The sequence below is a fragment of the Salmo salar genome, chromosome 07 (assembly GCF_965601325.2).
Source record: "Salmo salar chromosome 07, fSalSal1, whole genome shotgun sequence".
Lineage (NCBI taxonomy): Eukaryota > Metazoa > Chordata > Actinopteri > Salmoniformes > Salmonidae > Salmo > Salmo salar.
Window position 1 is genome coordinate 33,494,746 of NC_138297.1, and position 14,712 is coordinate 33,509,457.

Genomic DNA, 14,712 nt, shown 5'->3' on the forward strand with positions numbered 1-14,712 from the left:
TATCCCTTCAACTCCCTTCTCCGCTGTCCTCTCCCCTCTTTCCTAACCTCTTTGTCGCCTCTCTTCCTTCTCCTCTCTCTGCTCTCACTCCCTTCTGTCTTCTCTCCCCTTTCCCTAACCCCTCCCTCACCTCTTCCCTATTTTTTTTTATCTTCCCAATCTCTCTTTAACCCCTTTTTGCCTCATCTCCCTAAAACTTATTTTCCCTCTCACTCCTCCATGACAGAGAATCCAGTGGCTTCAGGCTGTTCTATGAAAATGATCCTAGCTCTTGTGTTCTTTAGCAGGAGGTTCAGATGAGAGGTCAGAGGTTAGTGACAACATTAGCGTCTTGGACGCGCTCGGCGTTTGAAGGCAGTAGCCACTTGGATGCATGAGCGATTTTGGACACAGTAGAATGCGATGAGTCATAGATGGAAGTGGAACCCTGGGACGGAACCCAGGAAGCAGCGGGTTCTGTCTGTTAGTTGGCTGAACTGAAGCCCCATGTTGTTCTGATGTAGGATCAGATTACCATAACTGCTGACCTTAACATTTGTGGCAACGCCAAACAGACCATGAGATCAGCAAGGGAATCATTGAAATAACACATAGAACAGATCTGCCTCTTCCTAGACTTGGTTTAAATGAGAATGACAGATCCAGAATGGTCCACCACCCAAAGGACATCCAGACAACTTGACACAACTGTGGGCAGCATTGGAGTTAACATGGGCCATCATCAGGTTTGAAATGATTGTTTTAGTCAAATATGTCTGTTTGTGCTTCTTGCGTTCAATTTGCAGTCTACAAATTATTTGTAGTTCTGTTCCAGCCACCTGACCATAAGCTCAAGAAAATAATCAGTCCGAGGCTGAATCTAGTTGATGATGCCTGCCCTACAGCATGGCTGAACTCCTACACTCCTCTTTTTCCTCCCTCCTTTTCCTCCTTTGCGCTCTTGTACTAACAGTGTAGGGAGGGGTGAAACACACTTACACACTTACAAAATGTAATGTACAGAAGCACGTAAACATAGACACATGCATGACACACACAGACACACTCCCTCACACACACACAGTCCAGGTCTCTGGGCCCGGCTTTGAGTTGCATGGCTGGCTTCTCTTCCATAATCACCTGAAATAAGACTTGGTAAAAATCCTGCGTTGTGAACACACACACACTGGGCCATGGCCAGTGCCTGGTGTCTGGGAGTCCGGAGGTAACACTGCTACATTGTTCCCCACTTCCTTGATGGCGTTCCTGAGATCTGTGGGGCTTTGTCGATTTGTGTGTGTTCCTGTCCTCTCTGACCCCTCTACCTGGCTATGGGAAGAGTTAATGACATATTAATCCTGTAATAGGGGTTTATCTAATGGGAGGGAAGGATTACACACACACACTTGCACACACTGCAGTCTCCACTCCCCTGCTGTAAACATCTGTTAAAATAACTGTACTTTAAGACTTTTTAATTATCCCATTATCTCTCCAGTGCCCTCAAGTAGATATTATCTCTATTATAATAATGAGGTTTGGACTCACACACACCAATCCTACCACTCCCTAACTAGTCCTGTCAAAACTAATACCCCTTAATAACAAATCATTTGGCGAAGGCCTACAAAGACACCAATAACCCACTTTTACTTTTTCATGCCATGCACACTCATGCACGAAACATCAACTCTCACTGATATCACAAAGACAATGCAAAGTCAGCAGTCCAGCCAGACATAGGGTGCATCTCAATAGTCTAACGTGGCTTCCTTTTCCTCGTCTCCTCTTCTACATTAACACTCATCTGAAAACACAGCAATATGGTGAAATATTTTAAAAAGCAATCGCTCTTCTATTTTTACAAATTAGTCATGCACTTTAACAACGTTTTAGACTAAGGAAAAGAGATGAGCGGATGCTACTGTCAAGAGTATGGAGACACACCCCATGTCTGGCAATATTGGATTGAGGCGCAGCCAGCCACTGTTTTGGAAGACCCAGACACTTCCCGTAAGTAGAATGTGCCAGAATTTTGTTTTATACTAGTGATTCCTCATGAACACAGACAAATAAGACCATGATTTTGAGGATTTTCAGAAAATGTAATCCATAGAATAGTCCATTGGAGAAAGCATTGTTGACATGTATTTGACATTTGTATCTAAAAGGAGAAATAATTGATCAAAGTTGGCATATTTATGACATTTTGGCCTTACCCAGGCCTCTTTTAAGACTCCATAGTATTTAGTCTGTAAGTGCTACATAGCAAACATTTGTGTCATATGAAACTTTAAGTAAGCATTACCAACAGAGTGAATGTGAAAATGGATTCAAAATGTCCGCCCTCTGCTGGTGATTTACAGAATGTGCAATGATGCAAGTAAAAGGAGGGCTGTGATTGGATACATTGCCTAATATACCAATTTCTCTATATAAAATGGGCCATAACTTTAAAACTAGCAGAGATCCCACTCTGGAACATTGATATGTCCATAGAGTATATTATGTTCAACAATATATTCATAATTTTGCCAAATCCAAATGGTATGTTTTCTATATTTATGTTTATATATTTCATATTCATAAATGAACCTTTTCACGTGTGAGTTCCAAATATCTCTAACGTGATGTCAGAATGCACTCACTGTTCCAAAATGTGATTGTTACGCAACATGAACGTTAACCCACCCTGCCCTCAAACCAAGACACACGCTGCCTGCAAATTATCTATAGGCTATATTTAAACTTGTCAATTTGAAATTATTTTACAACAAGTTTTATTTTCTAACAACAGTTTGAATTCAGGTATGTTCCGCCTCCTCATTATTTCAAATAGATGTAGCCCATTTCACTGTTGTGGACAATTTGTTTGAGGCTTGACTCTTTTCGATGAGAGCCCAAGCACCTCCCTAGTCTTTCCCCATATCAAGTATGCAGACATTTACACAATCTAGCACAAACTTTTTCCCCCTGGCACATTTTCTGGCTGGCGCTTGCATTGCCTTCATTTTTGTCCTTACAAATAATAACTTTGTACATGTGTGCATTCCAATCAAAGTAAGTCCTTTATTTTCTGTATATCGTCTTGTCGTTTTGATTGTAGCATACCGTATATATGTGTGGATCATAATATACAGTTGAAGTCGGACGTTTACATACACCTTAGCCAAATGCATTTAAACTCAGTTTTTCACAATTCCTGACATTTAATCCTAGTAAAAATTCCCTGTCTTAGGTCTGTTAGGATCACCACGTCATTTTAAGAATGTGAAATGTCAGAATAATAGTAGAGAGTGGTTTATTTCAGCTTCTATTTCTTTCATCACATTCCCAGTGGGTCAGAAGTTTACATACTAATTGAGTGTATTTGGTAGCATTGCCTTTAAATTGTTTAACTTGGGTCAAACGTTTCGGGTAGCCTTCCACAAGCTTCACACAATAAGTTAGGTGAATTTTGGCCCATTCCTCCTGACAGAGCTGGTGTAACGGAGTCAGGTTTGTAGAACTCCTTGCTCGCACACGCTTTTTCAGTTCTGCCCACAAATGTTCTATAGGATTGAGGTCAGGGCTTTCTGATGGCCTCTCCAATACCTTGACTTTGTTGTCCTTAAGCCATTTTGCCACAACTTTGGAAGTATGCTTAGGGTCATTGTCCATTTGGAAGACCCATTTGTGATCAAGCTTTAACTTCCTGACTGATGTCTTGAGATGTTGCTTCAATATATCCACATCATTTTCCTTCTCATGATGCCATCTATTTTGTGAAGTGCACCAGTCCCTCATGCAGCAAAGCACCCCCACAACATGATGCTGCCATCTCCATGCTTCACGGTTGGGATGGAGTTCTTCGGCTTGCAAGCCTCCCCCTTTTTCCTCCAAACATAACAATGGCCATTATGGCCAAACAGTTCTATTTATGTTTCATCAGACCAGAGGACATTTCTCCAAAAAGTATGATCTTTGTCCCCATGTGCAGTTGCAAACCGTAGTCTGGCTTTTTTATGGCGGTTTTGGAGCAGTGGCTTCTTCCTTGCTGAGCGGCCTTTCAGGTTGTGTCAATATAGGACTCGTTTTACTATGGATATAGATACTTTTGTACCTGTTTCCTCCAGGATCTTCACAAGGTCGTTTGCTGCTGTTCTGGGAGTGATTTGCACTTTTCACAGCAAAGTATGTTCATTTCTAGGAGACAGAATGCGTCTCCTTCCTGAGCGGTATGATGGCTGCGTTGTCCCATAGTGTTTATACTTGCGTACTATTGTTTGTACAGATGTACGTGGTACCTTCAGGTGTTTGGAAATTGCTCCCAAGGATGAACCAGACTTGTGAAGGTCTACAATTTATTTTCTCAGGTCTTGGCTGATTTCTTTTGATTTTCCCATGATGTCAAGCAAAGAGGCACTGAGTTTGAAGGTAGGCCTTGAAATACATCCACAGGTACACCTCCAATTGACTCAAATTATGTAAATTCGCCTATCAGAATCTTCTAAAGCCATGACATCATTTTCTGGAATTTTCCAAGCTGTTTAAAGGCACAGTCAACTTAGTGTATGTAAACGTCTGACCCACAGTGAATTTTAAGTAAAATAATCGGTCTGTAAACAATTGTTGGAAAAATTACTTGTCATGCACAAAGTAGATGTCCTAACCAAGTTGCCAAAACTATAGTTTGTTAAGAAAAAAGTTGTGGAGTGGTTGCAAAATGAGTTTTAATGACTTCAACCTAAGTGTATGTAAACTTCTGGCTTCAACTGTATTTACTGTTTTCATAATGTATTTACGTTTTCAAGTTCTGGTGCCAAATCATGCATTCCTATTCATGCATAGATTGTAATGGACACATTTGATGTGTGTAAAATACTTTTTTGAAGGTTGTACTGATTATGATGAGCTAATACTAAGCTATATGCCAGGTATATGGGGCGCCATGTTTGTTGACATTATACAATGCATTCTGGTTGTCACGTAAACGTTTGTCAAACCCAAGATGTTATAACAAAATGAGGTGAGGGATGGTTCACTCATCTTTCGAGTAAACTTCCGGAAGTGAATGATGGTAAGTGAGTGATGGTAGACGACACACCCCCTTCAACATGCATACTGCAAACAGATCAAACTCATCTAGTCTTATCTTTGGTTGACCAGAAAAATTAAACATGGCAGTGTCCACAAACTACCCATCGGATTACTTTCGATTTTTGGAAAGAGTTTTTTATGAAATTTTCGATCAATGGTAAGCTCACCCGTAATTTCTATTGTCTAATTAATATTGTGATTTCTGTCAGCCGAGAGTTAGTTGAATATGACTGCTTGTGTTAGGTCAATCTTTCCTCAGTTAGCGCTAGGACTAATGTGGCCTACATTTTCCGGTTTGGATGATTGTGTTATGCTGTCGCCACTTCTGTGGATGTCTGAACATTGCATCCAAAAATAAACTGGTCACATTTGTAAGGACTGTTTGTGCAAAATGTTTGTAAAAAACAGTGTTGCCAGCTCAAACGTTGACTGTTGTGTCAATTGAAGCTGGACGTTCTTAATACATTCTAGTCACTCTGGTTTGAGTGTACGCTGTACGGTCCACTGTAGAATGATCACACCCTGTTTTGGTACGTGTCAAATTAATGTAAAAAAAGTTTTCTTGAAATCAAAACAGATGAAACATTATGGAGTCCTGGAAAGGCCTTTTATAAATTATTCCTCAATTATGGGTTTAGATACAGTATATATGTCAACAAGGACTAATCATGATTTGGCGAATTTTCATTAAATATAATCCATAGGTCTTTCTTTTGTTGACTGGGTTTCGTGAGGAATCACTCCTATGTCCCCCCTCTCCTCCCTCACTCCCCCTTTATTAGGTGGATGGAGAACCATTCAAACGTCAACAGTATGTCTGAGAGAATGTGAAGAAAGCAACTGTTGGGCCTTGTTAAAGGCCAACCGGTTCCGTACCCCTGGCCCCAAATTACACACACACTCAATTACACACAGACTCAAACGTAATACAGAAATTAACTGCAGGGATCTGAGTGGGGGATAGAAAGAGTCTGAGTCTCAGATGGAGAGAAAGACAAAAAGAGAGCAAGAAAAGAGAGAAATCTGAGTATTTCCTGTGTGCCCTGGAGGAGTGGTTGGTTTATTGGCCTATTAGATATCTGGGGATCTGGGTGTATGTTCGAGTTCATTCCAGGAGAATCAAACCGCTGTAACGAGGGTCATATCAAGGGGACCAAGGAGCAGCATGTAGAGTGCTCATACTTTACTTTAATGAAAACACTTAAACAAAAAACAACAAAACGACAGCCAACAGTTCTGTCAGGTATACTAACAAAACGGAAAACAACTACCCACACCAACACAGGAAAACAGGCTGCCTAAGTATGGCTTCTAATTAGAGACAACGATAGACAGCTGCCTCTGATTGGAAACCATACCTGGCCAAAACATAGAAAACAAAAACATAGAATGCCCACCCACCTATCACGTCCTGACCCTTGTAAGATGTCATTTTCTATAGTAGAGTAGGTCAGGGCGTGACGGGGTGTTTTTGGGTGGTTTTCTATGTTATCTATTTCTGTGGTTATTCTAGGTTTCTATGTTGGGTTTTTTGGGATGATCTCCAATTAGAGGCAGCCGGTCCTCGTTGTCTCTAATTGGAGATCATATTTAAGTAGGGGTTTTTTCCACTGGTGTTTGTGGGTTGTTTTCTTTTGAGAAGTGTTTATTTCTCTCTGCGTCACGGTTTGTTGCTTTTGTTATTCAAGTTATTTGTGTATTGCAACGTTTCACGGAATAATACATTTGTGGAACTACAACCATGCTGCACTTTGGTCCGATCCTTTAGACAACCTTGACAACCGCTAGTTAAGCAGTCTGTGAATGTCATTGAAACTGTTATTAAGGATGACACATTCCAGACGTAATGAAAGCACTAGACGTCGACAGATTAATCGGAATGGCCGATTTAATTAGGGCCGATTTCAAGTTTTCATAACAATCGGAAATAAGTATTTTTGGACGCCGATTTGGCCGATTTAAAAAAAAATTAATTGTATTTTTTACCTTTATTTAACTAGGCAAGTCAGTTAAGAACATATTCGGTGGGTTAACTGCCTTGTTCAGGGGGCAGAAAGGGGCAGAAAGACAGATTTTTACCTTGTCAGCTCAGGGATTCAATCTTGCAACCTTACGGTTAACTAGTCAAACGCTCTAACCACCTGCTTTACATTGCACTCCACGAGGTTACGCGAATGCAGTAAGAAGCCAAGGTAAGTTGCTAGATAGCATTAAACTTATCTTATAAAAAACAATCAATCAATCATAATCACTCGTTAACTACACATGGTTGATGATATTACAACTTTATTTAGCCTGTCCTTCGTTGCATATAATCGCTTAGGTACACGTTGCTCCAACCATAAACATCAATGCCTTTCTTAACAAAAGCGCATTTGCGAAAAAAACACAATCGTTGCACGACTGTACCTAACCATAAACATCAATGCCTTTCTTAAAATCAATACACAGAAGTATATATTTTTAAACCTGCATATTTAGCTAAATGAAATCCAGGTTAGCAGGCAATATTAACCAGGTGAAATTGTGTCATTTTGCGTTCATTGCACGCAGTCAGGGTATATGCAACACTTTGGGTAATTTGTCAGAATTTTACGTAATTATGACATAACACTGAAGGTTGTGCAATGTAACAGGAATAACGTTTTGTTTTCGAGATGATAGTTTCCGGATTCGACCATATTAATGACCTAAGGCTCGTGTTTCTGTGTGTTATAATTAAGTCTATGATTTGATAGAACAGTCTGACTGAGCGATGGTAGGCAGCAGCAGGCTCGTAAGCATTCAATCAAACAGCACTTTCGTGCGTTTTGCCAGCAGCCCTTCGCAATGCATTGCGTTGTTTATGACTTCAAGCCTATCAACTCCCAAGATGAGGCTGGTGTAACCGATGTGAAATGGCTAGCTAGTTAGCGGGGTGCGCGCTAATAGCGTTTCAAACGTCACTTGCTCTACATGGGTAACGCTGCTTCGAGGGTGGCTGTTGTCGATGTGTTCCTGGTTGGAGCCCAGGTAGGAGCGAGGAGAGGGACGGAAGCTATACTGTTACACTGGCAATACTAAAGTGCCTATAAGAACATCCAATAGTCAAAGGTATATGAAATACAAATCGTATAGAGAGAAATAGTCCTATAATTCCTATTATAACTACAACCTAAAACATCTTACCTGGGAATATTGAAGACTCATGTTAAAAGGAACCACCAGCTTTCATATGTTCTGAGCAAGGAACTTAAATGTTAGCTTTTTTACATGGCACATATTGTACTTTTACTTTCTTCTCCAACACTTTGTTTTTGCATTATTCAAATCAAATTAAACATGTTTCATTATTTATTTGAGGCTAAATTGATTTTATTGATGTATTATATTAAGTTAAAATAAGTGTTCATTCAGTATTGTTTTAATTGTCATTATTACAAATAAATAAATACATGCAAAAAAAACGTCAGATTAATCGGTACCGGGGTTTTGGGTCCTCCAATAATCGGTATCGGTATCGGCGTTGAAAAATCATAGTCGGTCGACCTCTAGAAAGCACTAACATTCATAAAATGACCGATCTTGTTCTCATCTTGCTGTTGGTCTGCCACCATTGACGCAATCGCTCATTGATTGTGACATTCAAAGTGCCTATGAATGCCATATGTCACACTTATAACACTTACACTACCTCTCCTAAAATATGTTTTCCCTGTCCCCTTCCCTGTAGGTGCGTAGCCAGGGCGTAACAGAGGAGCTAAAGTTTCTGTCTGTTGAATGCTTTATATCACTCTATGCATTGCTTATATGGCTTTATGTCACGCTAAGTCTTTTCTATTCTCTGCTCCCTGTAGATGCATCGCATCGCATTCCAGGTTAAATAGCCCTTACACAGCCTGGATGTGTGATGGGTCATTGTCCTGTTGAAAAGCAAATGATAGTCCCACTAAGCGCAAATCAGATGGGATGGCGTATCGCTGCAGAATACTGTGGTAGCCATGCTGCTAAAGTTAGCCTTGAATTCTAAATAAATCACAGACAGTGTCACCAGCAAAGCTGGGGCGGCAGGTAGCCTAGTGGTTAGTGCGTTGGGCCAGTAACCGAAAGGTTGCTAGATCGAATCCCCGAGCTGACAAGGTAAAAATCTGTCATTCTGCCTCTGAACAAGGCAACAACCCACTGTTCCTAGGCCATCATTGTAAATAAGAATTTGTTCTTAACTGACTTGCCTAGTTAAAGGTTAAATAAAAAATAAAAAAATGTATCGCCAGGGCATTACAGAGCAGTTGAAGTGTATCAGTCTGCTGAATGCTTTGTTACTGCTACGTACACTTATACTATCTCTAGTAACCCAAGTTTTCCTATTCTCTCCTCCCTGTAGGTGCGTAGCCAGGGTGTAACAGAGGAGCTGAAGTGTCTCAGTCTGTTAAATGCTCTGGATAAAGACCAAGACATCCCAGAGAACCTGGCTCAGCTGTTTGGAGAGCCCTGCATCAAACTGGCCGAGGGCATCAAGGCCTACATCTCTAAGGTAAGAAGAACACAGATGTAGGGCTCAATGGCAACGTATTCCCTAGATAGTGCACTACAATACGACCCTGCATAAAACTGGCTGATGGCATCAAGACCTACAGTACCAGTCAAAAGTTTGGACACATCTACTCATTCAAGGATTTTTCTTTATTTTTACTATTTTCTACATTGTAGAATAATAGAGAAGACATTACAACTATGAAATAACACATATGGAATCAAGTAGTAACCAAAAAAGTGTTAAACAAATCGAAATATATTTGAGATTCCTCAAATAGCTACATTTTGTCTTGATGACAGCTTTGCACACTCTGCATTCCCTCAACCAGCTTCACCTGGAATGCTTTTCCAACATTCTTGAAGGAATTCCCACATATGCTGAGCACATGTTGGCTGCTTTTCCTTAACTATGCGGTCCAACTCATCCCAAACCATCTCAATTGGGTTGAAGTCGGGTGATTGTGGAGGCCAGCACTCCATCACTCTCCTTCCAGGTCAAATAGCTCTTACACATCCTGGATGTGTGATGGGTCATTGTCCTGTTGAAAAGCAAAGGATAGTCCCACTAAGCACAAACCAGATGGGATGGCATATCAATGCATAAATCTGTGGTATCCATGCTGCTAAAGTTTGCCTTGAATTCTAAATAAATCACAGACAGTGTCACCAGCAAAGCACCATCACACCTCCTCCTCCGTGCTTCACGGTGGGAACCACACATGCAGAGATAATCCGTTCACCTACTCTGCTTCTCACAAAGACACGGCTGTTGGAACCAAAAATCTCAAATTTGGACTCATCAGACCAAAGGACATATTTCCACTGGTCTAATGTCCATTGCTCGTGTTTCTTGGCCCAAGCAAGTCTCTTCTTCTTATTGGTCCTTTAGTAGTGGTTTCTTTGCAGCAAATCGACCATGAAGGCCTGATTCACGTGGTCTCCTCTGAACAGTTAATGTTGATGTCTGTTACTTGAATTTTGTGAAGCATTTATTTGGGCTGCAATTTCTGAGGCTGGTAAGTCTAATGAACGTATCTTCTGCTGCAGTGGTAACTCTGGGTCTTTCTTTCCTGTGGCGGTCCTCATGAGAGCCAATTTCACCATACTGCTTGATGGTTTTTGACTGCACTTGAAGAAACGTTCAAAGTTATTGGAATTTCCCGCATTGACTGACCTTCATGACTTTGCTTATTTGAGCTGTTCTTGCCCTAATATGGACTTGGTCTTTTACCAGATAGGGCTATCGTTTGTATACCACCCCTACCTTGTCACAACACAACTGATTGGCTCAAACGCATCAAGAAGGAAAGGAATTCGACAAATTAACTTTTATCAAGGCACACCTGTTAAAACTCTTGTGTGTTTTCCATGTTTTTGTTAATTACCCAATGTTCATGTGTCTGATGGACCCACAACATTATTGGGTTTTTAAAACAATACAGCCATAACGATTTACGTAAAAATACTGAGATGTTGACTGATATCAATTACAAGCAATATAGACAGCATACATGGTTAATATTTGCCATTTACCTCTGCTAGATCACATTTATCAATAATAGGTGCTATTAATTTATTTAAAATTAAAAAACTTATGCTCAAGAAATCGGTAGAATAAATCATGTTTATCTTGAACAAATATAAATTAAACAAGTATTTTCATCACTATTGATGTTTATTGCTTGGAACTGAACAAACCGGAAGGACACATTTTACATACAGTATTTTATGGAAATGATAAATGAGCCCCATTGAACACAAATTAAGGCCTGTCTACACACCACATGAGGGACATAGTTTTTTTTTTTACTGTGTGTGTTACAAATGTATTTCTTGCACTTGATGCATGTGTACTGTCTTCCTGTCCTTCTTGGGTCCACACACATCACAGCGCTTCTTGTTGTTGCTACAATCTAGAATGATGAAAACACTTCAGGAATTTTACTAACATCTCACGCACATGTATAGTTACTGCAGGCCAAGGTAAGAGAGTCAGACACACACACATGCAACAATATCACCCACACTTTCTTCCGGTATTGGAGGTGTTGTTTCTATGGGTCGGGCAGATGGGGCACCTGAATCCTCCTCACGATGGCTGCAGAAGCTGGGGTCCTTGGGATATGTTGCCTGTGGATTTGAGGTCTTACCAATGCCTTGCCCAGCTCATCGAGAATGAGCCATCTTCTCTGGAGCTTCCCTCTGCTCCAATCTGGGTTCAACGCCATCCAGATGACAAACGCGTTGTATGTCGAGATGTCCAAGATATTGAAGAATATCACAAGTGGCCAGCGTAGGATTCTTCTTTTGCAGCTGTAGCCAGTCACCAGCTTGTCTAAATTGTCCACCCCTCCTTTTGTGACATTTTAATCATTATGAATTCTGTTTTTTTATGTTCCCGGGCACAGATTCTCCCATTCCTATGCAGCGTGCTCATGACTACCACGTTTGCCTTTTTTTTTGGTATGCTGCACACTAGGGACGTGTAGGCTGTGAACACAAACTTAGAGGAATTATTAGACCTGTTCCGTGTATTCAACAGCTGAGGTGGGAGCTCTGTCTTGTTTTTTTGTATGGTTCCTACCATTGTCAGCTTCTTCTTGAGGAGCTCCTGTCCCAGCTTGTGCGAAGTAAAACAGTTATTGCATGTGATGTTCTGGACACGGAGTCCCTGTGTCATGTCCAGGACTACCGGCATCCCTTGGTATTTCTCAGGGGCTCCTCCATCTGGCTTTCCCGTATACACTTGCAAGTTCCACGCATATGATGAAGCAGCATCACAGGCAGCCCAGATCTTGATTCCATATTTTGCAGGTTTAGACGGTATGTTCTGCCTGAAGGGGCAGCGGCCACTAAATGGCATAAGCTGCTCTTCAACAGTAATGTTGGGCCCAAGGTTGTAAAACAGGGCAAGGTGGTCCACCCACTTTTCCCACACTGACCTGATTGCAGCTAGCTTGTCTCTCTGCCGCCAAGCTGATCTGGTGTCTCGGTTATCGAATCGGATAATCCTGGAAGTAATGTGGAAGTTTCCAGAGACATTGTTGCACAGAAAAGTTCTCTGCCAGTTGCTGCATCCCACAAGGATTCTGTGGATTCCCCATTGGATCTGAAAACACCAGCAAGGATAAGAATACAAGATGGCGCCGGAGGGTAGGGCTGCTGTCTTATCGGCTCATAACCAACCTTGCTATTTAGTTTTTTTCTGTTGTTCGTAATTTGTTTTGTACATAATGTTGCTGCTACCGTCTCTTATGACCGAAAAGAGCTTCTGGACATCAGAAGTTGGATCACTCACCTCAAATTAGACGGAGTTCTTCAATGAGTAGGATGCGAGGGATATACAGTTGAAGTCGGAAGTTTACATACACTTAGGTTGGAGTCATTAAAACTCGTTTTTCAACCACTCCACCAATTTCTTAACAAACTATAGTTTTGGAAATTCGGTTAGGACAATTAATTTTTCCAACAATTGTTTACAGACAGATTATTTTACTTATAATTCACTGTATCACAATTCCAGTGGGTCAGACGTTTACATACACTAAGTTGACTGTGCCTTTAAACAGCTTGGAAAATTCCAGAAAATGATGTCATGGCTTTAGAAGCTCCTGATAGGCTAATTGACATAATTTGAGTCAATTGGAGGTGTACCTGTGGATGTATTTCAAGGCCTACCTTCAAATGTCAGTGTTTCTTTGCTTGACATCATGGGAAAATCAAAAGAAATCAGCCAAGACCTCAGAAAAAACCCATTGTAGACCTCCAAGTCTGGTTCATCCTTGGGAGGAATTTCCATATGCCTGAAGGTACCACGTTCATCTGTACAAACAATAGTATGCAAGTATAAACACCATGGGACCACACAGCCATCATACCACTCAGGAAGGAGGTGCGTTCTGTCTCCTAGAGAAGAATGTACTTTGGCGTGAAAAGTTCAAATCAATCCAAGAACAACAGTAAAGGGCCTTGTGAAGATGCTGGAGGAAACAGGTACAAAAGTATCTATATCCACAGTAAAACGAGTCCTATATTGACATAACCTGAAAGGCTGCTCAGCAAGGAAGAAGCCACTGCTCCAAAACCGCCATAAAAAAGCGAGACTACGATTTGCAACTGCACATGGGGACAAAGATCATACTTTTTGGAGAAATGTCCTCTGGTCTGATGAAACAAAAATAGAACTGTTTGGCCATAATGACCATCGTTATGTTTGGAGGAAAAAGGGGGATGCTTGCAAGCCGAAGAACACCATCCCAACTGTGAAGTACGGGGTGGAAGCATCATGTTGTGGGGGTGCTTTGCTGCAGGAGGGACTGGTGCACTTCACAAAATAGATTGCATTATGAGGTAAGAAAATGATGTGGATATATTGAAGCAACATCTCAAGACATCAGTCAGGAAGTTAAATCTTGGTTGCAAATGGGTTTTCCAAATGGACAATGACCCCAAGCATACTTGCAAGCCAAGTTGTGGAAAAATGGCTTAAGGACAACAAAGTCAAGGTATTGGAGTGGCCACCATAAAGCCCTGACCTCAATCCTATAGAAAATGTGTGGGCAGAACTGAAAAAGCGTGTGCGAGCAAGGAGGCCTACAAACCTGACTCAGTTACCCCAGCTCTGTCAGGAGGAATCGGAAAAAAATCATCCAACTTATTGTGGGGAGCTTGTGGAAGGCTACCCAAAACGTTTGACCCAAGGTAAACAATTTAAAGGAAATGCTACCAAATACTAATTGAGTGTATGTAAACTTCTGACCCACTGGGAATGTGATGAAAGAAATAAAAGCTGAAATAAATCACTCTCTACTTTTATTCTGACATTACACATTCTTAAAATAAAGTGGTAATCTTAACTGACCTAAGACAGGGAATTTTTACTTGGATTAAATGTCAGGAATTGTGAAAAACTGAGTTTTTAAATGTATTTGGCTAAGGTGTATGTAAACGTCCGACTTCAACTGTACTGCGGACTCCCGACCAGGCCCAGATCCCCCGTAATTCGCCGGAAAAGGAAACGTAGGTTTTGCGGAAAGAGATCAGGATGCCTTGTGAGGATCAGGCGACGAGTTGCTAATCTGCCCATGCCTTCCGTTCTGCTAGCTAATGTTCAATCGCTTGAAAATAAATGTGACAAAC

The 14,712-nt window shown here is 41.1% G+C and overlaps 1 protein-coding gene across 1 annotated transcript in view; it reads left to right on the forward strand.

Moving 5' to 3' along the window:
- The window catches only part of tnfsf10l (TNF superfamily member 10, like), an 80,907-nt gene that overhangs the window by 21,257 nt on the left and 44,938 nt on the right, over positions 1-14,712 (forward strand). Inside the window, exon 2 of the mRNA XM_014207390.3 lies at positions 9,422-9,571. Within this exon, the coding sequence (XP_014062865.1) occupies positions 9,422-9,571 (150 nt within the window). The remainder of the gene's footprint in view (positions 1-9,421; positions 9,572-14,712) is intronic.